This window comes from Phyllostomus hastatus, unplaced genomic scaffold (genome assembly GCF_019186645.2).
Source record: "Phyllostomus hastatus isolate PE091 unplaced genomic scaffold, TTU_PhHast_1.1 phas_scaffold_555, whole genome shotgun sequence".
NCBI lineage: Eukaryota > Metazoa > Chordata > Mammalia > Chiroptera > Phyllostomidae > Phyllostomus > Phyllostomus hastatus.
Window position 1 is genome coordinate 628,180 of NW_025334036.1, and position 23,633 is coordinate 651,812.

Genomic DNA, 23,633 nt, shown 5'->3' on the forward strand with positions numbered 1-23,633 from the left:
GTCGTATTAGAGTTTTCTACAGAGAAACAGAAGCAATGGGGTACACGTGTGTGTTTCGTAGAGAGGTTTATGTTAAGGAATGGGCTCGTGCTAGAGTGGAAGCTGGGAAGTTCAGACCCAGGAGGGCCAATGGCATCGACTGGAATCTGGAGACAAGACCAGTGCCCAGCTGGCCTGGAAGGTCCAGGAGAGCAAGGCCCTTCATGTTGTAGCCTCGCAGAGCTCATTCCTTGCACGGTGTCTAAAGGGCTCACTTGGAAATACAGCATGTTAAAACACTGTTCCAGGGCGGGTGTTGCTCACCTGGCTCCCCATTTGTTGGGACCTCGATCCTGGCTTCATTGCCTGTTGAGGTTAGGCCACCACGAGACCTGTCTTCCCATGGGGCTTTGTGAAAAGAACAAGAAAGATTGAGACTGACTGACTCTGTATTATGGAATGGGGAACTTGATGGAGCTTACTTTATCACTGACACACAATCCCTAGTACTACAGAGGTTAAGACCCTCTTGTCTAGGTGAGGGGATAAACCATCCCCCGAGTTTCCCTGCCATCATCCCCCCCATTTGGTCCCATGCTCTTGTTTCCCACAAACTGATGTGGAAATGGGGTCTCCTGTATACAGCCCTTCCGATTTTAGAAAGCTCTCCATCTCCTGTATTTCCACCTGCTCTAGGTTCAGGCTTTCCCAAGATTTCCTCGGGTTACCTTTAACCTGAGCTCCCAGTTTTCTCACAGGACTTCAAGGAGCGTCCCCGTGGGCAGGTTTATCCCTGTCCCCTGATATTTTCACACTTGGAGCACATGTTCCTTCTGCAGGAGGAGCGAGTCTACCCTTTGTCCCTCGAGCTCAGCTGCCCTCTGAGAGCAGATCTTTGGGAAGGGAGGCAGGTTCTATTCTGTGGACGTTGTAGGAAAAGCAGTTTTCAGTAGAAGCGACTTACAGAAGGATGGATAGCCCTTGGAATAACCTCCCTGATGCCTTGTACAAAATCACCCAGAACCCAGACCTATTTCTTCTGCCACATTATTAGTCTCCCAGGAGTCTTCCAGATGGTACGGGAGCACTGCTTTCTAGAAAAGCATCTTCTGTTGACCAAATTTTAAAAGGAAATCTTGTACTCAGCCATCAGAATGCTTTGGAATGTCCTCAGAGTCAACAAACTGTGCAATGTAAATTTACAACATAATTACAATAAAAACCGACACTACATGCCAGGCACTGTTCTAAGTGCTTTATGGGCATTAACTCATTTAGTTAGTTTTACTTTTATTCCCATTTTTTAGGTGTTGAAACTGAGGACAGAGGGGTTATGTAACGTACCACTGTGAGGAGGCCAGTGAGGAGGAGCCAGGCCCTGAGCCTCTCCTCACCGAGAGACCCGTCCCGGGAGAGGTCCCAGTGAGCCTGGGAGAGTGCAGAGGCCGAATTGCCAGATGGACATGGAAACAGGACAAGGAAATTGGTGGGAAAACATGAGATTTCTGAGGCAAACCTTATATTTGAGGCCCCTAAAGCTGAAAAATAAAATTACCCTGGTTTTCTTAGGCAGGTGTGGTGGAAAGAGCTGTGGATTAGAGGTCAGATAGATGGCCTAGGGTCCGTCCAACCTGGCTCTTCTGCCATCTTTGCGTGACACAGAAAGGTCACTTTGCCACCCTGAGCCTGTCCCTTCAGCTCTCTGACAGAGAAGTTCTGCCTGTCGTTAACCCCGGGAAACGGTCACAGGAGTGTGTGCGGCATCACTGTGGAAAGTGCCTCGTGGAAGAAAGGACCAGAGACTTCCGTTTTTCGATGATCTCAGGGGGACTTTGGTCTGGCATCTGAGTGGAATAAATGCCTTTCATTCATTTGTTTCTAGGGCACTATATTCGTATGCCCGGTGGAACTCAGACTTGGAAATGCTGACAACAGGCTTCAAAGACAGCTGAGCCCCACGAGACACCAAGAAAGCCCATGGCTCTGGCTGCGTCTCTCAACATGAGCAGCCCACAGTAAGTGCATCGGGAGCTGCTCCCCGTGGGTGCCGAGTGCGAACTCAGCCGGAACTGTGGGTCGGTAGTGCTCCCTCTCCAGGTGCTTTTGTCCTTGAGCCCAACGTCAAAAGGACTTGTTAGAATCTGCTTTTTCTCTGAGTTGCCTCACTAACATCATCTCGTATTTTAGTTCAGAAAAGCAGAGGAATTCTGCAATCCGAAACTGTTGCTTGACCCTCTCATGCGTGTGAGGTCTCGGACTCTCTCCTGTGTGTGGGCTTCACACACAGATGTGTTATTAAATTTGGCTATTTTCTCTTAAACAAACAAACAATCACCTGTTATCAGATCCTCCCAGAAGACAAGGATCTTCTGATTCAGGTAACCACTGTACATACTTTCTTTAGCAGGAGGCCACAGAAAACAGGGAAGCCTTTCAAAAGCAAACCTCAAGACAAGATTAGGAAGTGCTTAAGGTGAATTAATAACAGACATTGCGAGGAAAGTTAGACATCATGACTGGGTTTCTGAAAGCAGGCTTTATGAAGCCAGGGGCAGAACTCTTCAGGGAGAATTGCTTTCCGTTCTCAAACCTGAGAGGCTGTGTGTACCAATCACTTAATCTTACCAAGTGCCAGCAAACTGGTCAGTTGTATCGTGGTTGTAACTTAATGGCAAAAATGCCAAGGTGAGCCCTGGCCGGCATGGCTCAGGGGGTTAGGCGCCATCCCACAAAGTAAAAGGCTGTGGTTTGATTCCTGGTCAGGGCACATGCCTAAGTTGTGGGTTTGGTCCCTGGTTGGGCGCCAGGAGAGGCAAGCAATCAATGTTTCTCACATCAGTGTTGCTCTCCCTCTCTTTCTTCCTCCCTTCCTCTCTCCCTAAAGCCAAATACATAAAAAAATGCCAAGGTGAGAATAACACTCCTGTCCCACTGCTCTGCCCCAGCCTGCCTAGCTAGGGGCTGGCTGCTATCACCTGGAGCAGGTACCCACTATTGCCACAGCAGTGCCACGGGACAACCAACCACAGAACCTCAGTAGAATGCGGCAGGAAGTGCTTGTTTCTTCATGTCTGGGGTGGCCAGCGAGGCAGCTCTGCCCATCCTGGCTGGTCACCCCTAGGTGTGGGCTCTGCTGGCAGTTGGCTTTTCTAGGTGGCACTGGCGTCTACTCCCTGTGGCCCTCATTCTCCCCTGGGTAGGCTGGTCACCTTCTGATGGCTCTATCGCAGGGGCAACAGCATCATCACAAAAATCCACAGGTGCCTTTTCATGCCTCTGCTTGTGTCATGTTTGCTAACATCCTGTGGTCAGAATGAGTCACGTGACTGAACAGAGCCTCACGGACCGGGAAGTGTGCTCTTCCTTTCCATGGGAGGAGCTGCAGGAAAGGGAGGGTGAAGAACTGAGCCATTAGTAAACATTGTCCACCCTCCTGTTCTTACCCCTCATCAGGGTGTTCTCTCAGTAGTCGGCTGTGAACTGTGAGGCCTTGCCTCCCCCGAAAGGAGGCTTCGTCTCCTGCTGAGCTACCCACTGACCTGAAGCAGTGCTGGGCCACCGGGAGCCCTGGCCGGAGGGGACGGAGGGCAGCAAAGTCGGGAGGGCAGACGTGGCCTGTTCCATGCTTCTCAGAGCCAAGTATTGTTAGTCTCCGGAATTCCCCAGCCGTGCAGAAGAACCCCTGGACCAGACAACTCTGTTCAGTCCACGGTCCCTAGTTTCCGTGAGCAGTCCCGAAGGAAAGAAGAGCTTCCACCCAGCATCCCCCACATAAATGTCCGCACCTTTATTTCAGTTGTTGAGAAACACCAAAGCCTCACACCCTGTTCCTGTTCCGTCTGAAGTCGTTTGGTAGATGCTGAGCCGAGAGTGTGCGTCCTGTGCTTCACAGGCTGCGGGAGGCAGAGGTGCAGACGGGGCTGCAAAGAACACTGGGCATCGGAAATTACTTGCTGAATCTGGGTAGTTTGGGCAGCTAACCTGTGGTGTTCAGATAAAAATTCCACTTTTCCCTCAGTTACCTGGATGATTCAAGCAGACAAGAAGGAGGTGGATTTAGCTCTGAACTTCCTGGGTAACTGCCACTGAGTATTATTGGTTATATTTCAACAGTGGTTAGGGAAAAAAAAAAGTTAGAATTCAGAGCTCCCTATCCAAGCGGAGGACTTGTCGTTCTGATGCGCCCTCCCTCCTTCCCTTGGGGAATGAGACGTGGTTGCCGTGGGGGCTGACTGCCCGTTCCCCCTCCACCGCCAGGCCTGCCCCAGGAGGAGGAATTTCCGAGGTGGAGATCATCTCCCAACAAGTGGACGAGGAAACCAAGAGCATTGCTCCTGGGCAGCTGGTGAACTTTGCCTATCGGGACTTGCCCCTGGCCGCAGTCGACCTCTCCTCCGCGGGCTCGCAGCTGCTGTCAAATCTGGACGAAGACTACCAAAGAGAAGGGTAGGTGCCCGGCCGTCTCTTGCATAACCCCCTGGGTCTCCATGGGGATCGGGACAGACAGGGGTCAGGGATGCTGAGCAGGGAGAGGCCAGATGTTCCTGTCAGGCCACCCAGGCCCCTTTCTCCTCAGGCGCTGTTGCCTCAGCAAAGGCTGTGGGCTTGGGCCTTACCTGCCATTGCGGGACCCAGCCTCTTCTGTAGCACTGGCTTGGGCGTCAGAGTCATACCATTTCAGGACTGACATGCTTCGTGGTGGCCCATCCGACCCCTCTCTGCGCAGTGCTACAAGAGAGGCCGGGATCTACCAGGAGACCCACCGGGATCGGAGACCTGCCCAAGGTCACAGAGCCCAGAAGGGATGGACCTGGCCTGCACTGCCCTTGGTGCCCTTGGTCAGCCAACGCTCACCAGGGGAGAGGCCGGCAGAGAGCGCCCTGCTCCAGGTGCGGTGCTGAGCCTGGTTGGGGTGTAGCAGCACTCATCCGGGAGCTTTGCTGCCCGCTTTGCATAGGATGACTCAAAGGTGTGGCCCCTACCTCCTCCGTAGCTTGTCTGTCAGCCTGGGTGCCTTTGTTCCCCAGTTAGCATCTCGTTAGCCTGGTCTGTCTCATAAACATCGTTCCCGAAGGTGAACAGTTGAGTTAGAGCTGGTTTGAGGACCAGAGCAGAGCCCCAGGGTCACCCAGCAGGTCAGACGCCCCCCGCCCCCGCCCCACCCTCCACTGCTCCACGGCACAGACATGGAAACACCGGCCAGGAGCTTTGAGCCACTTCTGGGCCACTGTCTCCCTCAGGTGCCTGCAAATGTTTCGGAACACGCTGGCTGCTTTGACTACGGAAATGAAGGGTTGCTGGGTTATTTCAGAAGCTGGTGAGAAATGTTGTCTCGAGATGAATTTTCAGAGCTTGGATCCCCTGTGCTTGTTTTCCAAAAGGGCTCCCACTTTGCTGAGAGAAATTGCCTAACAGTGGTGAAACCATAAACCTTTTGCAAAAACTTCAACCAGTGGCTCTCTCTGAAAATATAATTTTCTCCGAGTGCTGTGCATAGATTCGGCAGGACACTGTGGGGAGAGGACAGGCACGTGGAGGTGAGATAGCTGAGGGATGGACGCCAGGTGGTGGTGGCCACCGAGTGGGTCGTCTCGGCGCCCGGGTCTCCGCTGGCTCTAAGGCTGGGCTGAGGCCCTCGAGGCCCCTGAGCCAGGGCCGGCTTCGTGTACGCGCGGCCTGTGCAGTCACTCGGTTTCTGCGCTGCCGCGCCTGGAAACTCTGCACTAGGAGCCCAGCGTTTCCACTGAGCTCCACAAATTATGTGGCAGGTGTGTCCCTCCCCGAGCACCAGGTGCCACGTTGCTGCCCTCTGGTGGCCTAAAGCAGCAGTGCAGCTTCGTAACTCCCCGGCTGGTCCAAGTTTCTCAGGGCCAGAAGCCTGGAGCCCCCTCCTAGTTGGAACAGGAGAAGGAACAGAGCACCCGGAGGCCCAGCCTTACTGCCGCGTTTCCTTCTGAACTGGGCCTCTGCAGAGTCTCCCCCATCAGGGAGGATGCAAATGAGGCGCCCACAGGGCAGAGAGGCCCTTGATGTGATTTGAGTGCCCAGGTGTTCCCTGGAAGCTGCTCCTGTGGGGCGACAGGAGGCAGCGGGTGAAGGGATTTGTCACTGCCGCCTGTGCTCCCTGTGGGGCTCCTGGCAGCCAGGGGCTTCCTGAAGAAGGAAGGAAGAGCAGGCTCAGGACAGACGCCAGGGAAAAAGGAAGCAAAACAAAAGCACATTGTTGGGGGGCAGGGGGGCTGGCTCTCTCTCCCTGAGGCTTTTTGGCTCTTGCTGCATTTCCTGGGGTTCTCCCAAAATTTCCCACCTGGCCCTTTCTGAAGCAATGCACAGCAACAGTGTTTACAGTTCTGGTGGAAGTCTTGTCAGACAATCTGTTCCTACGCAGGGGAGTGTTATGTACGGGCCCGGATCTTCTCTGCGGGAAACCAAGGGATCTCGGGGACCCAGCACCCCGCCATTCGCTTCCCTTGAGCTCAGTGATATACTTCAGTGTTTTTAAGTTTCCCAGACTCTGAGAACGTTAGAGCTAGAAAACACCCAGACGGTATTTATTTTCCATATATTTCTTAAAGATTTTATTTATTTATTTTTAGAGAGGGGAAGGGAGAAAGAGAGGGTGAAACATCAATATGTGGTTGCCTGTCATGCACCCCCTACCGGGGACCTGGCCCACAACCCAGGCATGTGCCCTGACTGGGAGTCGAACTGGCGACTCTTTGGTTCGCAGGTCAGCTCTCAATCCACTGAGCCACACCAGGCAGGGCCTATTCTGCATATTCTAAGAGGACAGCAGAGTCCAGAGTATGGAAACACTTGTGCAAGGCCACACAGCGGCCGACACAGCCCCATCTCTGGCTCCTGGTCCAGGCCAGCACCACGGGCCTCCGTGTGTCATCTGTCCCTTTCCAGCATCACACGTTGTGACTCTGGTTGTCATCATTGGCCATGTGATGCCACCGCATGGCTGTACTGTCACATGCCTGTCCCCACTCTGCTGAGGGAGGCAGGGCAGGACAAGGGTCAGGTGGCAGCTCTGCAGCCGTGTAGAGAGGGTGCTCCAGAGGGTGGTGGAGAGCAGGCAGGAGACTCTTTGTCACAAATAGGAAAGTAAAGGAAGGCAGGAAAGACATTCAGCCTCTTGTAGTTATTTATACTTTAGGGTCCTAAAAGGCCTAACCTGACAGGTCAGAGGCCAGACCCCCAGGGGGTAGGTGCCTGGAGGGAGGCTGTGTAGACAGAAAGGGGTGTTGTCACTTGCAGTGATGCCAGCGGACATTTTGGCTGGGGCTTCACAGTCAGAAGAAGAATTCATGCTGGGGCACGGGGATGGCTATGAGCTGTCACTTGGAAAACAGGTCCAGTGTAGCAGCATCTGCAGTAAAGACTGAGGTAATTTCAGCGGTGCTGGCAACCAAACCTGGAGGCAGAAGGCGGGGAGCGGAGGAGCCTATTAAGCTGGAGTCCAGATCACACTCCGCACTCCCTGTGTACTCGCTCAAGGACCCGCTCCTGCAGAAAGTCTTCTGTCCCCCACGCCACCCAGGCTGGGGCCTGCCTCTGCCATGGCATTTGTGATGCTGGGCTGTCTGGTCTGCTCTCGAGTCTGTCCCCCTACCCTGGCCTGGGGTCCCTTAGGGCAGACATCAGCTCTTTCGAGCTTGGAGCAGAGCAGGTGTTGAGGAAGGAAGGAGAGACTTGAATGAGTAAGTGACTGGGTGCGTGAGGCCGTCTAAGATAAGGAACAGGAGAGAAGGGAGCCAGTTCCGTTGGGGAAAGCTGGGGACGGGCCCCAGGTGCATGTGGGGTGGAGGAAGAACCACAGGGAGGGACCAGGGTCTGGACCAGAACTCAGGCGGTGGTCAGGGCTGGCCCACCTCTGAGCCACTTTCACCCTTCTACAAAGTCATCCTAAAATAAAGAAATCTGATTGGCCTCAGAACATGCCAACCTCGCTTAGTACTTTTTTAGCATCCTTTTAGAAGAATGAAAAGCCTTCTGGGGTTCAGGGTTGAACCCCAAAGTCAGGTTCATCCCTGCAGTGACGAACCTGACTTGCAAGTGCAAAGTCTGGAAGTTCACGGCTCCTGAAATCTTTGTGTACATTATTCTCAGCAAAATAAACCTTGGGTTCCCACCTCCTTGCAGGTACGGGGTGCACAGCCCGAGGACACCACTAGGGGGCAGCAGAGCACCTCTGACTGCTCTGCAGGGTGCTGAGCGCTGCCTGGAGGAGGAAGAGCAATTTAAACCCAAGCTCAGGTCCCCCAAGGAAAGTGAGTTGAATTTATGGGGCTCTGGACCCCCCAGCCAACTGTGAGGGCATCTTGGATCTGGACTTTGGCCCCACAGAAGAAGGGGGTGCATTGCTGACCCAGTATTTGCCAGACGGCAGCTCAGAACAGAGAGCAGGACAGACATGGGTTGTGCCTGAGAACTAGCCCGCCGGCTGGCTCACAGCCCTCTGGGCAGCCCTGCCCACGTGTGTGTGGCACAAAGGAGACGCAGACTGGGGACCAGCTCCCCACATGGAGGACTTGGGGGGAGGGGGGAAGAGTGTCTCACTGGACCCTGCGGCACCCATTTCCTCTCCTGAGTCAGGCTCCAGCCCATGGCAGCCCTTCAGAGACGTGCCAGCACCGCCTCGCGCCCCTCAGGTCGGGCAGCCAGTCCCCGGTGTGTCAGCTTTTGTGCCCCCCAGTAGGGGAATGGGACTTGCCAAGTGGGGTGACAGCTCCTACCTCCTGGCCTGAGCCTGTCGCCAGTTGACATTTCTGAGGATGCAGGAAACCTGAGATTCTGGGACAAGTGAATGTCAGACTCCCGTGACCCCAGCCGCGCAAGGCCTGGCTTCCTCCTCCTCCTCGCCCTCAGCTCCCCCGCACCACCCCCGCACCACCCCACCCCCGCACCACCCCTGGCGTGGGGCTGACCTTCAGCTCTGATCGCAAAACTGAAGCTGCTCATTTAGAGACTTCGCTTTCTTCAGTTCCCGCAAAGGGCTGGGGGAGTCTCCACTCGGTTCCAACCTGAGATTTCCTGTTGTGCCAATCGTGCTGCTGTGCTGACTCTCTGGGCCTGTGTACTGCTGTGGCTTGCCTCTTGGAGTTGATTGGTACAGGGCGAGGAGGATGCTGGACAGGACTTGTCCTGTGGTTGCTGCCCAGCATGGCGCCTGGCACTGAGTGGGCACGTAGTGCTGGCGTGGAGTGCACATTGACACTTCTCGTATGTAGATTATCAGTGCCTTTTCTGAGGCCCATGAACTTACACCCTCACAGTACATACAGAGGGCAGCTGTGCAGTAAGCATTGTGTCACTGGGTTCACACGTTATTTTTAGTATCGTAGAGCAACGACCCTGTGAAGGTTGCTGATGCTCCCGTCGGGGGATTAGGGAGCAGGCTCAGAGATTCCACTCGGAGTTCGGTCTCTGGGGCTACAGTTCGGAGACACCAGTTGCCACCAAAACCCAAACAGATGGAAAAGTCTGGCTCCTCCCCAGGGTCTGTGTCAGCAGATAAAAAAGTGGAAGGAGCTGTCTTTTCACACAACGGCGTGAGTTACCGTTTGTAAAGCAGTTGCAACAGCTCCTGGTTCAGCACCCGTGCCTCGTGAGGGTTGTTAAATCAGGGACAGTGGAGCCCAGGGCAGGGCCAGAGGGCTTTTTTCTCTGACCGTGTTGTGCCCTCTGGAGCAGACACAGTAGAGAATCGTGAAGTGGGGCACGGGACATTCTGCTGACGGCTGAAACCACCACCGGGTCCGGGGTGTCCAGGCCACGTCAGCACCACAGACGTGCAGTGTCTTGGGGACGGGTGGGTCTCAGGATGCAGGGCTTGAACCTGGAGTCCAGGGGTCCCCAGCTGACCCCCCAGCGAGGAGGCTCAGGGGTCCGTACGATCCTTGGAACGTTCACTCAGTGTTGTTGTGGTTTTGTGCATGTTGGGGGGTTCGGGGCTGTCATTTTCATCCCTTTGCAACCCAGAGCTGTTCTGATCCTCTGGTCCAGCAATGCCACCATGGTCAGTGCCAGGCAGATGGGCGAGCCTGGGCCCTGGACTTCACTGCGGACAGACGGCCGACTCACTCTGACCCCTCCCTCTGTCCCTTTCTTCGGGGACTCAACAGTTGAAACTCTCAGTGCAGGGCTGACAGGGCCATCTGACCTGGCTGCCTACTGGGCAGTCATCGGCTTGGCTGTGGCTTGCTCCCTCCCTCAGGCACGAGTGCCTGCAATTTGGGGGGACTTGAGGGTCTCCACAGTCCCCACCCAGCCAGTGCTCTCTCCCCGCAGCCACAGCAGCCGGATGTTGCAGTCCCTTGCTGCAAGGCCAGACCCCAGAGGAGCAAACGCAGCCCCTGCCACAGGCACCTGCGGCTCCACCTCAGAAAGGGCTGGTTCAGCCCCAGGCTTGGGACCACTGCCCAAGAGAATATAAAGCAGAAGCAGACAAGGCTCCTAGCCTTTTCCTGCCCCAGCCAGGGTTCCTCTGGGGCCTCAGCAGGGATTGCTGGGACCTCATGCTAGAACACTGCCGCCTACTGGGAGGGCCATCTGCTCCTTGGCATTTGGGCCTCTGGCCGCCCAAGGCCTCCTGGAGCTGCTCCTCCTGCTGCAGCAGGGCAGGACATTGGGACACGCCTGCCCTCTCGTGGTCATTCTGGGGGAGTGCCAGTGGGAAGCAGGCTCCAGGGCTCGGATGGGCTGGAAGCTGAGCCATGGGAGGAAAGCACCTTGCACAGCTGAAGACTCAGTGCTGATTTCCTTTTGGCCCATGGAGCTCCTTGAGTCGTTATTTAACCACTCAGAGATATTTAGAAACTGGACACGTCCTGTCTTTCTGTTAAAGCACAGTCTCCTAGGAATGTCTGAGCCTTCTGAAGCTCAGAGGACATTTTATTAGCTTTTTGGGATTTTGAAACACCGGGTCAGCCAGAAAGTCTGCTGCTTTGCCCCCCTCTGTCCTGGAGCTTTGGGGCCCACGGTCGTGCTTTCCAAGCTGCTGCAGTGTAACTGAGGCTCAGGAAGTCCTTAGCACCCCGAAACCCACACACTGGCTGCTCAGCATGATACCGTCCTGGAAAATGACCTTCACTGTGGCCCTTTTTATTTTTAACTGCAAGGGTGCTTGGCTGAAGTTCCAGTTGGCACTAAAATGGCACCAGTTTTAGGAGAATGCACTGGGTTCTAGAGGGTGGGAGGTGGGAGCTGGGCCTCCTTTGAGACCTGCAGCGACACCCACATTGGGAGGAGTTAACAGGAAGCGGGAAGGAAGTGAGAGCTGGGTGGCTAGGTGAGAAAGGTGTCAAAGATTAAAATAGGGCCCAGGAAGGGGGGCAGGAGTGTCACTTTGTGGTGAGAGAAGGAGTGGGGTGTAGGTGAGACACACGGTGAATCAGGAGAGCAGGTCAGCTGAGGAGTGACAGAGAAATATTAAACTTCAAAGGGTCTTTCCTTTGGGCACCTCGGCATCTCTGGGCCTCTGTCCCTCGGAGCTGCAGGTCCAGGCTACACGCCCAGTCCTTGTGGCCACTCCTGGACAGACTCACCTGTCACTGTCCACTGGTGGCTTTTGTGGCCTTTCCTTCACAGACATGGCCTCTCACCCTGTGTGCTTAGTGAAACCCTTCCTGGGGCCAGCTTCCTGAGGCTGGGGATCGGTCCCCAGCCTTTGTGCTTTCGCAGAGCTGAGGATGGCGCCTTCCGTTCCCAGGCCCCCTCACAGCCACCCCTTCCCCTGGATCCTGTGTCTCTAACGGGGGTGGATCAAACGCCCAGAGAGACCCCTGTTCGAAATTCTACTCTGTGGCCTCTGGGGTAGGTTGTACTTCACTGGGAAGCGTAGGGCAGGAGGAGTGATGCAGGGGGTTGAGAGCAGGGCCTTGGGTCACCCCCTCTCAGTGCCTGCTCCCCACTCTTGTCCCCGCAGGTCCACCTGGCTGAAGCCGTGCTGTGGGAAGAGAGCAGCCGTGTGGCAGGTATTTTTGCTCAGTGCCAGTCTCAACAGTTTCCTGGTAGCCTGTGTAATATTGGTGGTGATCCTCCTGACTCTGGAACTTCTAATAGATATAAAGCTTCTCCAGTGTGAGTAGCAAGAGGGATACCTACGCAAATACGTACGATGTCGATATTCCATGTGCATCCGTCCGGGGTCCCCAACCAGGGTGTGATCTGCCCCCGCCTGACACCCTGGCCCGACACCCGGCCCCTGGCCCTGGGGATCACCACCAGGGAGGACACCGGGCAGCTGCTCCCATTGTCCCGCATCAGTCCGCCCCTCTTCACCTGCATGGCCACTTCCGGGTCCTCCCCGGCGTTTCGCCATCTGAAACCCGTGAGGTCAGAAGGGTTGGGGCCCCTGTTTTAATTGTTCCCATTTGGAATTTTCCAGGGTAGAATTTTCTGGAGCTTAAAGAGAGTTCCCATTGTGGAGGCGTATCACCTGGTCGTAACTCGTGACAGCAGCCGCAGTGACACTGTGGCTCCTTGTGTTTTTGTCCGTCGTGAGTGGGACGGTGTGAAAAGCACTTCCCTGTAACTGGACCCCAGTGGCTGCCCCGTGAGACAGGCAGGGCTGCGGCTGGCCGTCCTGCTTCACAGGCCGGGCTGGGAGGCCTGGAGGAGCTGGAGGCTGCCCCAGGCGAGGAGCCCTGGGGCTGGGGCTGGGAGCCACCGGGCCAGGTATGGGCGTGGCCAGTTCCCCCGGCAGCACAGGGCCTCGCTGGGTCCGCACTGGCTCTGAGGTTATGGAGGTCTGCTCCTCTGCGGCCTCTTCCGTCCTGGTGGGCACCAGGGCCATGGGTGCCCTGGGGGAGGGCAGCTGAGGCTCTTGTTTTGCATGAGTGAGTGGTTCTGGAGAGTCCTGGGTTCCCATATTCCCCGGTTCAGAAGGCGGGTCATTCAAGTGCAGATGAAGAGATGAGATTCTTGGTCCCCCTCCCGATGTTTCCTTTCCTGCTGTTGGCTGTGCTCAGGACCGCAGATCCAGCCACCCCAAAGCCATCAGGGGTCTGGGACTTGTTTTCTCAGATGCCACCAGGCCCTTGACTAGAGCCTCCGGTTCAGGGCTCCTTCCGAGCCAAGTCCTGAGTCGACCGGCCGTTCTGATGCTGACAGAATGGCAGCAGCACAGGGGGCCTCTGCCTGATCCTCCTCGCTGGGTTCCGCTCACAGAGTCCTCAGGCACAGGGCGGCCAGCACGGGTGTTACATTCAGCCTGGCGTGGGCAAACCGGCAAACCGCGCTGCGTACTCTCCGCCCCACACCCCCACACGGCCACTGGGTGCGAGGTCTGCCCAGAACGGCGTCGTTCTTTCCCTGCGGTGGGACGTGGCCAGGCGCATGGGGTTCTGAGTGTGAGGGGTATTGAGTCCGACTGAGAGCCCAGCCGACCTTGGAATTTTCCTGAAAATTAAATATCCGGGAGATTGGCTTTGGTGGGAGATCCAACAGCAGCTCGTAAAAGGGCATCTTAAATTCCGTGGAACGCACAGTCAGAGATTGATGGCTCCTCTGAAGCAACTGTAAAAAAAAAAAAAAGAGCACAGGAATTTATTTGAGAAGTAACAGGGAGAGAGAGTTCCTGTTTTCAGACTCATGTGGAGGTCCCTTCAGGGCCACACAAGCCTTGGCCTCTCAGTCCCACTGGTGCTCACGTGGCTGAGACAGAAGGAATCCTGGCGTCTCCTGGCTTCATACTGGCCCGATGCCAGGGGACCCGGAGTCCCCCACGGGGAGCCTGGTGTTACAGCCCTCCCTTCCCCGCCTCCTCCACTCCAGACCTGGTTTCTGCCCCCAACTCCCAGTTCCTCAGTCTCAGAGCTTTGGGGAGGCTGTGGGGTCCGGCCTGCCCCAGTCATGGGTCGGGGCATTGTTCCCAGTTTGGTGCCCAGGGGACTCTGAGCCGTATGCTGACCAGGCCACGCTGGAGCCCGCAGGGAAGCCGCACGTGCTCTCAGCAGCGTTCCTGCACCCGGTGTGGCCCCCCCGCCCCAGGAGGTCCTGCCAGCCCCCCACGCTCTGCACCACAGCCCACTTGGCCCTGTCCTGGGCCCTGGCACCCTGCTGTGGGCCCGCCCCCTGAAGAATTGCTCCCTGCTGGGGTGGGAGGCCGACCCGGCTGCTGCAGTTAACAGGCCTCCTGCAGCTGGTGCCTCTGCTGCAGGGTTGCCCAGGGGAAGGTGGACGAGAGCGGTCAGTGCCGATGCGCTGGCCTCTGGAAGGCCAGTGGGCTGCTGGGACGTGTAGCAGACGCAGCCACTTGCTCTGCCACCTGGGAGGCCAGCGTCCCTTGCCCCCTCCCCACCACGCCCTCTGCCTGTCTCTGTCCCGGCCTGTTTTCTGGGACAGCCTGGCCCACACCGCCCCCTCTGCCACTCTGTCTTCAGCATGAGAAGTCGGAGTGGGCCAGCCTCCGCCCCCGACGCCTGTGCATGGCACCCTGGGCAAGACTGTGGTGGGGGTTTCCAGTGGGACCCAGCCCTGCGAGGCCGAAGGGCTGAGCCGGAGCTCTGAGACGTGGCCTGTGGGCCTGCCGTGGGGTGGGCGGGGGTGGGGGGAAGGAGGAAAGGATGGCATCACACCCCACCCATCTCCACCACCTCCTTCGCAGACAGCCCGTGGTGGCCCCTGGCCTGATGTCACCCAGACCTACCTTCCACGCAAGCGGCTGGTCCCAGAGGTGGGCCCGGGCTGGGAAGCCCCTCCCCGTGCGTCCCGGGCCTTGCTGCTGAACTGGACCGTGTCATTGTGTTTGTTGCAGTTTCCAGTGCTTTCCAGTTTGCCGGCGTGATTCACTGGATCAGCCTGGTCATCCTCTCCGTGTTCTTCTCAGAGGTGGGTGCACACGGGGCCCTGCGACCTCCTCGGGTGTGCCCTTGAGGCTGCGGGGAGGGAGGCACAGGACGGGGAGAGAGCACGGTGCGCAGACATTGCCAGGGGTGCAGCCTCCGCCCTGCCAGGGAGCCTGGGCCCTGCAGAGGCCCCTGAGCGGAGTCCCGGCGGATGAACAGCTGTGGTCCCGGTGTGGGCAGGCCGGGACACGGGGAAGGTAGGACTGGCGGGGCGTCACTGAGGGAGGGCGGGGGTTCCTGTGGCCAGTGAGGAGCATGTGGGGTTGGAGGCTGGAGCCAGGGGCCTGGAGGTGGGGAGAGCAGTGAGGGTGCTGTGGCCGCTGCAGCCGCAGTGCTGGGTGCAGCTTGCTGCAGGCCTGTCCCTCAGGGCTGGGAGGATGGAGTCACAGGCCCAGGCGGTGCACTTGACCAGGTGCTGCGGGGCTCGTGGGGTCTGGCTGGCCCAAGCGCCGGGCCACCTCAGTGGGAGCAAAAGGGCAGGTCTCTGGCGTGGGGGATGGGCGGGATGGATGCCCCGCCCTTTCTAGTTGGCAGATAAAGCCCGTGTCTGTGTCTGATGTGTGAGGTGGGAGGGAGAACTCCCGGCACTGGGGGGCACTGGGTTTCGTGGGAGCCAGTCGTCCAGTGGGAATGATGTGGGGGAGCCAGGGTCCCAGCCCAGCAGGGCCGGGGGCCGAAGTGGGGGGTGGAGGGTCCCAAGCAGTCAAGTCCCCGGCCCTGATGGGGCTCCGGCCCCATCTAATGGCTCTCTCTCTCTCTCTCTCTCTCTCTCTCTCTCTCTGTCTCTGTCACTGGGCCGGGGTGTGTGGGGAGGGCAGCGTGTCCTCCTCCGGCCATAGCCCCTGCAGCCCGAGGCATCGGCAGGCGAGCCCGGGCCTGAGGGTCAGACTAGGGGCAGGTCCCAGGCCCGTCCCAGCCAGTTCTCTGAGATCGCTGTCCGGGAGGGGCCTCGGCCTCCAGGACAGTGCCTGCTCCCAGCCTGCCGCCCCGCGAGGGTCCGGCCCTCTGGCCCCTGGCTCCCTCACCGCGGTCCCCGTGGGCCGTGGCTCCATGTCCGGTTGGTGCAGACCTTGGAAACCATGCCACGCGTGCGTCTGTGGCTGCCAGCAGTGGTGCCTGATCGGTTGCCGGGGTTCTTCTGCTCGGGTGGCACTGGGCTTGCAGGGTTCAGCGCCCGGCGTTGACTTGCCATCCGCTGCCTGTCAGGCCGCAGACGAGCCCCCTGACTCCGCCGCGCCCTTTGCAGAGGCGCCTCAGCCCCAGGCCCCAGCCGTTCCCCCACACACCCCCCCAGTCAGGGCCGGGGCTCCCATGGCCGAGCAGGGGGAGCAGGGGGCTGGGAGAAGGATGGCGCCCCGACCTGGGATCCAGTAGGAGCCAGGAGCTGCTGCACCCATGGGTGCTCAACTGCAGCAGAGACGGTCTCCCCTGCCGGGCAAGGACATGACCCAGAGCCTCCTCCGTGGGGGCGGGGCAGGAACCCTAACTCCCTGTCGCTTGCTCTCCTCAGACTGTTCTCCGGATTGTGGTGCTTGGGGTCTGGGATTACATCGAGAACAAAATAGAGGTAAGGACCAACACCCACCTCCCCACACCACCCACGCTGGGTGCTGGGATGTGGCCGGCCCCCGAGCCTGGGCCTGGAGCCAGGGAAAAAGGCCGCCCCTCCCCGCACGTAGGCAGGGGTCCCCGGTGCAGGGTGCGGGGGGAGGGAAGACTGAGGACATCCCCGGTAAAGGGATGTCTGAACAGTCTGGTGAGGTGCTGCAGAATTCTCATGTATCCTTGGATCCTTTTGGAAAGCTTTCGAAATGTGTTGGAAACAAATGCGTGTGCTCTGAAATGCCCTGTGTGTGGAGGGTGGCGGGAGCTGAGCTGCCTGGGGCTTTCTGAGCTGGTTTCTCAGAGCAAAACCCCTGCTCTGCCTTGTGAGTGGGGTGACTGGGGTGCAGGGTGCGGGGAGGCCTGGCTGTCACACAGCAGTGGCCAAGGCGGGCAGCATCTGCCACTGTCCCCTGCCTTGCCTCCTGCCCACTCAGCCTCTCTTGCTGAGCAGACCGAGGGCCTGGCCACGGAGGTCTCGGGAAGACTAGGCTGCGGCAGCAGGTGGCAAGTCAGGGCCCAGGGCCCCTCTCGCCCCGACGCTACCTCCCTGCAGACAGAGACAGGAGGCAGGCTGTGGGTCCTGCTACCCAGGGGGGCCTGCGGGGCTCAGTGAGGCTTGTCCCCATCCTGAGAAGGGACAAGGTGCTGGAAACAGACTCTGGGAAAAGAGGCTTGAAACGGCCAGAGGCTGTGGGAACAGAGGATGGAGATGGGCGGAAGCCAGACGGGGAAGCCTGTTCAGTAGCATTTCTGGTGGGGGTTGTCCAAACACTGAGCAGGGCCCGGGGGACAGCCAAGGGCAGGGGGCCCTTAGTGGACAGACAGGAGGAGGTGATGGCCGGATGCAAGGGCTGGGCTGGGCTGGGCTCCGGCTGGAGAACTGAGGACAGCCCAGAACCCTGAAATCTGCTCACTGCCAGGTGTTTGACGGGGCCGTGATCATCCTGTCCTTGGCCCCCATGGTGGCCTCTACTGTGGCCAACGGGCCCCGGAGCCCCTGGGACGCCATCAGCCTCATCATCCTGCTCCGTATCTGGAGGGTGAAGAGGGTCATTGATGGTGAGTAGCCGGAAGGACTCGGTGAGGCTGGTGGGGTGACAGGTGGCTGCTCCAAAACCAGAGCACTCAGGTGAGAGGAGAGAGACCTGCTCCCTGGAGTCATGCTGTGGCCCAGAAGGGCTGCTGCAGTGCCAGCCATCACAGCTGCATCTCAGCCTTAGGAGGCAGGAAGGGATGAGCAGAAAATCCCCAGTGACCTTTTAAATAATATATAGTCCACATACCATAAAACTTACCTGATTGAAATGCATGGTTCAGTAGTTCTTAGTATATTCATAGAGTTGTGGAAACATCACCAAAATCTACATTTAGAACATTTTTATCACTCAGAAAAAACCCAACTCCACACCCATTCGCAGTGCCCGTGCCATTCCTACACACACACGCCTCCTCGGGCCTGGGCAACCACCAGTCTACTTCCGGCTCGTACACTTGCCTTGTGGACACGTCACAGGAGCAGACTCGGAACATGGGGTCTGTTGCGTCTGCCTTTCCCCACTTGTGTGGTGTTTTCAAGGGTGACTGTGTGGTAGCGGTGTGAGCGCTTGCTTCCTCCTCTCTGCTGAGTGGCCCGCACTGGGTGGACAGGCCACCTCATCTGGTGGTGGACATGTGGGTTGTTTACACTTTGGCTGCGAACGCTCACGTACACAGTTTTGTGTGCACGTATGTTTCCATCTCTCCTAGGTGCCGAGGGGTGGGATTGCTGGGCCGTGGGGTCACAGCATTAGAACGTGGGGTTTAGCAGTTTGAAGAACTGCCAGAGCGTTTTGCGAGGTGCAGTGCACTTGACGTTCCCACCGGCAGTTCCTCACCAGCGCCCCCCAGTGGCCTCCCACAGCACCTGCATGTGCAGCACGTGCTCTTGTGGCTGCAGCAGAGGCTGCAAACTGGAGTCCTTGGTCCCAGTTTGGGGAGTTGGTCACTGTGGAAAAGGAGGGAGACAGCGTGGGCACCCCGGTCGGGATCCGGCCCTCCCCCACACAGTCTGTCAGGAACTTCACCGGAGTCAGAACCCTCGTGGGGCTGAGTGCAGGCACCGCCCCGCCCGGTCACGACCGGAGCCCAGCGGTGTCCCCAGCACCGCCTGCTCCTCATGGGCCGTCTCTGTCTCACAGCCTACGTCCTGCCTGTGAAGGTGGAGATGGAGATGGTCATCCAGCAGTACGAGAAGGCCAAGGTCATCCAGGATGAGCAGCTGGAGAGGCTGACGCAGATCTGCCAGGAGCAAGGGGTGAGCAACTGCGGCCACATCCGCTTCTGTCTGCTTCTGTCCAGGGCTCAGGCTGCTGGTGGTGCCTAAACCCGCAGGGGCCCCCAGGGCCAGAGACCTCCTGCAGCCCCTCGAGGCCCAGAGCCGGGAAACATGGCTCTAAGGTGGTTCGTGCCCAGCCAGGCTGACTCAGCCCGGACTCCTAGGCCAAGATGTCTCTGTGCCCCCAGGGACTGGTCGGCTACGGCCTGAACCAGCTGTGTCACCGGCTCGGTTCGTGAGTGTCTTGGCACGACCGTCCCTGAGACGGGCCGAATTCTGTCTGGGAGGCTGCTGGGCAGCCCACCCCCACGGTTTCCACTGCAGCCCTATCCTGAGCTCCTGGGGACCCCACATTCCTGGTTCAAGACCTCCCCACAAGGGGCCTCCTTCCTGGGGGTCTCGGCCACAGAGATTCTGCACAGGAACGAGCCAATAAATAAAGATGTGTTCCCTCCAGGTAGGGACATCTGGAAAAGAGATGAACAGAAACAAACCGAAGCACCCGAAGCAAAAAAAGCACCCGAAGCCTGTCAGATGGCGGAGTCTCAGGGGGCCCCGGGAAGCTGGGAGGGGTGGGTCAGAGCCGCCAGGCCGCTGTTCTCTCAAAGTTCCGTGGTGCCTACGCCACCGGCCTGGCCGACAGCCGCCTCCTTTTCGGTTGTGTGTTAGGATCAGGTCTGAGGCCTGACGGGGCAACAGACACCCTTGAGTAAGTGGGAGTGCAGCTCAGGAAGCGGCAGCAGCGGCTGGATGCTCGGAGAGAACGGCTCTGGGACAGCGAAGAACAGGCCTTAGGGCCAGGCAGAGGGCGAAGCCAGCCCGGGCACTTGTGCAGCTTGTAGCTCACACCGCCCTGTGGGTCTGGGCACCGACAGGACCTCTGTGGGCCATGGTCTTCCTCCTCTGAAACCTGGGTGTGACTCAGCCTGAAGCCTGGCACGTGACACGAGGTGACATATGAGAGCTGACCCTAGACAGTCTGTCCCCTGCGCCCACATACATCCATGTTCCAGATGAGAAAAACGAGGACTTCGGACTTGCCCAAGAGCGCACAGCTCATGGAGGGCACTCAGGGGCAGGAACAGAGCCAGGTGGCTTCCCTGTGAGCCCTGCCGCCCAGCCCGCCATGCGTGGGGCAGGCCCCATACCCCTCTGCACCCAGGTCACATCCCAGCGCTCAGGGACGTGCCGCCCTGCCAGAGGCACCGAGTCCCCCCGAGAGTCCCTCCAGGCCCCTGCAGGTCCCCTCTGTCACAGACACTCATCTGTCCACCTTCTGGAGTTCTCGGGGGTTCAGGGGGGCAGTTTCCAAACCAGACCCATGTCCGCTGCCCGAGGAACTGAAACTCTCCGGAGGTCGAGGAGAGGCGCAGCAGCTCAGAGTGGATGAAGCCCCCACTTGGCACTTGCCTCGCCCTATCCCGGGACGGGTCTGTGTAAATGTTGTCCCAAACATCGCTCCTCTGAGGTCTTTTTAAAATGAACTTTGTTTTTTAGAACAGTTTTAGATTTGTAGAAAAATTGCGGAGATAGTTCCCATATCCACCGCCCCCCCAACTTTCCCCACGATAACAGCTACGTTACGTTCGCGCATTGGTTACGACCAGTCAGCCGGGGCTGGGATCCCCCTCCTCCGGTCCGGGCACTGGTCAGAGTCACTTCGTGCGCACCCAGGGTCCCTCATGACGAGGGGCCCTGGCATTGCCAGGGTCCTCCTGTCTGTGACAGGTGCTCGCACAGCCCTCGTTTGCATGGACCTTGGCGGTTCGCAGGGCCGGGGCGGCGTGTAGTGAGCCGCCGCTCTGTCGGGTGTGTCTGATGCTTCTTGTGGTTCGATTGTGGTCACGGGTTCGAGGGGAAAACCACAGAGATAAAGTGCCCTTCTCGTTGCTTCACACCCAGGGTGCACCCCGTGGGTGGGACACCACTGTGGCTCTCGACGTTGGTCACTGGCTGGGGCGTGTTTGTCGGGTCTCTCCCCTGCGAAGTCACTCTGTTGTAGTCACCTCGGTTTTTCTGGGAAGCTGAGATTGCTGCTGCTTGTGGCTGGGTCACAGGGTTTGCCAGCGTCTTGCATAAATGCCTTGTCTGTCTTCTGTGCCACGTGGGCGCGCTTTTCCCACCATAGACCACGTCCTCGATGCCCTGCGCCACCTCACGTCCCGGGAAAGGCCCTCACAGGGCATCTGGCCCCCGGACTTGCAGGTGGGGGAACCCAAGGCCCAGCGGAGGGTGGAAAGAGGGTGCTTCCCCCGGGGCAGCACGGCCCCTGGGCTGCACAGGGAGGCGGACCAGGGCCTCCCTCGTCTGCCTCTTGGTCCTTAATGGCTTCCTTTTGCAAAGGGGAGCTTCCGGCCCGGTGGGGAGCCTGGGGTGGCCTGCAGGTAGCTGGCAGGCTGCTCCCTGCTGTGATGATGGAAGATGGCCCCTGGCCCCCAAACCCCACAGTCCTTCCGCGGGAAAGTGCCTTCCCGTTCGCTGCTCCTCCCCTCACCGGGGCGCAGGAGGCTAGTCACTGTGTTTCAGAGAGACGCGAGCCACCCCGTGTCCGCGGCGCTGGCGGCTGCAGAAACCCGAGCCACTGCGGCTGCAGCGGTTGCGACGGCAGGTTCTGCCCACGCGTCCTGCAGACCACGGCTGAGGCTTCGTGCAGGCCGGTCCCCGCTTCTGGCTCTGCTCTCCCAACATGTTCTCGGGTCCCCGTTGTTCCTTTGCCTGGGGAGCCTCGCAACAGCCTGCAGCCCCAGCAGTGCAGCCTGGCCCTCGGCCGGAGTCTGTTTCTCCTCCCTGCTCCGTCCTGTGGGAGGGGCAGGAGGAAGGGACGACTTCCGTCCTCAGCTCCGTCTGCCCTGAGACCCTTCGGCTGTGGGGCCCGGTCTGCAAGGAGGACGGGGGTGGCCCCGAGGGTGGCTGCGGACCGCAGGCAGGCATCAGGCCCCGAAAGGGGCGTCCTGGGTGGGCAGCAGGGATCTGACTTCAGCTCCACCAGCCATGGGCTGTCTCTCCTTAACCCCGGGGCTCAGGTCCCCAGCTGGGAACACGGAGGGAGCAAGGCGTACCTCAGGAGGACGCCACGACGGCAGAGTCCGGGAGGTGCGGTCTGGCTCACTGCCGCCCCTCAGCAAGTGGGAGCAGGGGAGGGAGAGCGCTCGGTCGTGCGTCTGGTGGTGCCCACCATGCACAGTGCACTGCCCCCACTTGTGCTCCTGGCGGCCTGGACGGCGGCCGTGGGCAGGCTCTGTGCTGCTCACGGATCCCTCTGTGGAAGGAAGGCCGGAGGCTGCAGGAGGCCGCCGGCCGCCCTGTGTCTCTCGGTTTGTTGGGGAAGGCTGGGCGGGCAGCTGGGGGGCAGCAGCATCGGCCCTCCGCCTGCAGAAGCCGGCCACCTGTGTGAGTTGCTGTCGGAGGATCGGCCAGCAGCTCAGCCAGGCGGACCCAGAGATCCTGACGTGTATGTCACCCCCTAGTGCAGGGGACAGGGGCAGGAAGGGCGGGGTGGGGTGGGAACCCTCTTCCCCACAGTGACTGGCCTCCCGCCTCCTCCCAGTTGGTGGCTTCTCCTGACCCGGGGTCCTCGGTGTTTTCTCCCTTAACCCAGGGCTGGAAGGGCGTGCAGAGCTAGGCCTGGAAGTAACGATGGCACTTCAGCCCCATTTAATGGGTGGACTCAGTTGCACAGTTACACCTGAGGCGCCAGATGCTGACAGAAGTGGGCTGTGTGCCCCAGGAGAAGTCACCCCCCACACAGTCACCCGATCCCTCAAACGCAGCCAGTGGGCTCCCCACACAGCCGCAAGGGGCGCAGTCCCATCGTTGGTCCTCCCTGTGTGAGTGCTCGTCTCCCGGCTGTTTCCTCGGGAAACGGGGGGGTCACCTGGCCCCCAGGCTGTACGCATCCCTGGTGGGGGGAGGGGGCAGCGGGTCCTGCTGCCCTGGTCAGGGACCCGGCCCATCTGCGCCGGGCATGGGCCTCACTGTGGACGCCCGGCGCCCTGAGACAAGGCTGCTGGCAAATGGCTGGCCCTTGAGGCTGGGCCTCCGTGGGTCAGGAAGAGCAGGAAAGGGGTTCTGTCTGGGCTCTGGGGTGACGCTTGCTTGATGCTGGCCCCCCCTTTTCCTGCACAGGCCAGGAGGCCCCAGCTCAGCACAGCACCCTCTGTCACCTTGATTGTTCAAGGTCTTCCCTGCGGGGTGTCAAGTGTCTTTGTTTTTGTTTTTTAAACGGGGAAGTGATTCGTACAACAGCCGATAGCTCGAGTGAAAACCCTGCCTGGCTGTTGAAATGAGCCATCACAGGACTGACTTGTTACCCTTTGGCCATAATCTAAATGTATGGCAACTGCCAGTCCTCTTCACAGTGCACGGAGAGAGCCAAGGCTGGATTCGGCTGCACCCTGCTCCTGAACCATTAGTGTGCAACTGTCTACTGATCTCTGTCGTTGCCAACCATGGCCAAAGTAATGGAAATAAACATTGGACGCCGTCCCAGCGGCAGATGGGTTGGAGGCAGGGCGGTCTGTGCAGGCAGCACTAATAGGACGGAAGACAGTGACTGCTGTTGCATTAGAGAGACATCGAGCTTCTGGCCAGAGTGCACATCGATCTCGGGCCGAGGCCGCGCCCACTGCACTCCACACACCAGACCCTTCCCGGCCGAGCCAGCAGGGTGCTGCCCCGCCGCACCCCGGCATCAAGCCCCACCCCGGCATCAAGCCCCACCCGGGGGAAGGGCTGGCTCCCTCCGGTAATGCATGCTGGGCTTCCCTGTGGAGCTGGCGGACCTCGTCACGTTATCTGATTAGGGATGCTCAGCTACCAAAGTGCATTAAGTAGGGGGGTGATGGGAAAATTCCATTTTGTCTTCAAGGCACCCCTCCCCC

The 23,633-nt window shown here is 58.9% G+C and overlaps 1 protein-coding gene across 2 annotated transcripts in view; it reads left to right on the forward strand.

Moving 5' to 3' along the window:
- Positions 1–23,633, forward strand: part of TMEM266 (transmembrane protein 266) — a 53,832-nt gene that overhangs the window by 13,836 nt on the left and 16,363 nt on the right. For both annotated transcript variants that reach the window (XM_045825066.1, XM_045825067.1), the window contains exons 2-8: positions 1,862–1,994; positions 4,237–4,425; positions 11,912–12,066; positions 14,744–14,817; positions 16,345–16,401; positions 17,360–17,498; positions 18,617–18,732. In XM_045825066.1, coding sequence (XP_045681022.1) covers positions 1,957–1,994; positions 4,237–4,425; positions 11,912–12,066; positions 14,744–14,817; positions 16,345–16,401; positions 17,360–17,498; positions 18,617–18,732 — 768 coding nt within the window. In that variant the 5' untranslated portion in view covers positions 1,862–1,956. The remainder of the gene's footprint in view (positions 1–1,861; positions 1,995–4,236; positions 4,426–11,911; positions 12,067–14,743; positions 14,818–16,344; positions 16,402–17,359; positions 17,499–18,616; positions 18,733–23,633) is intronic.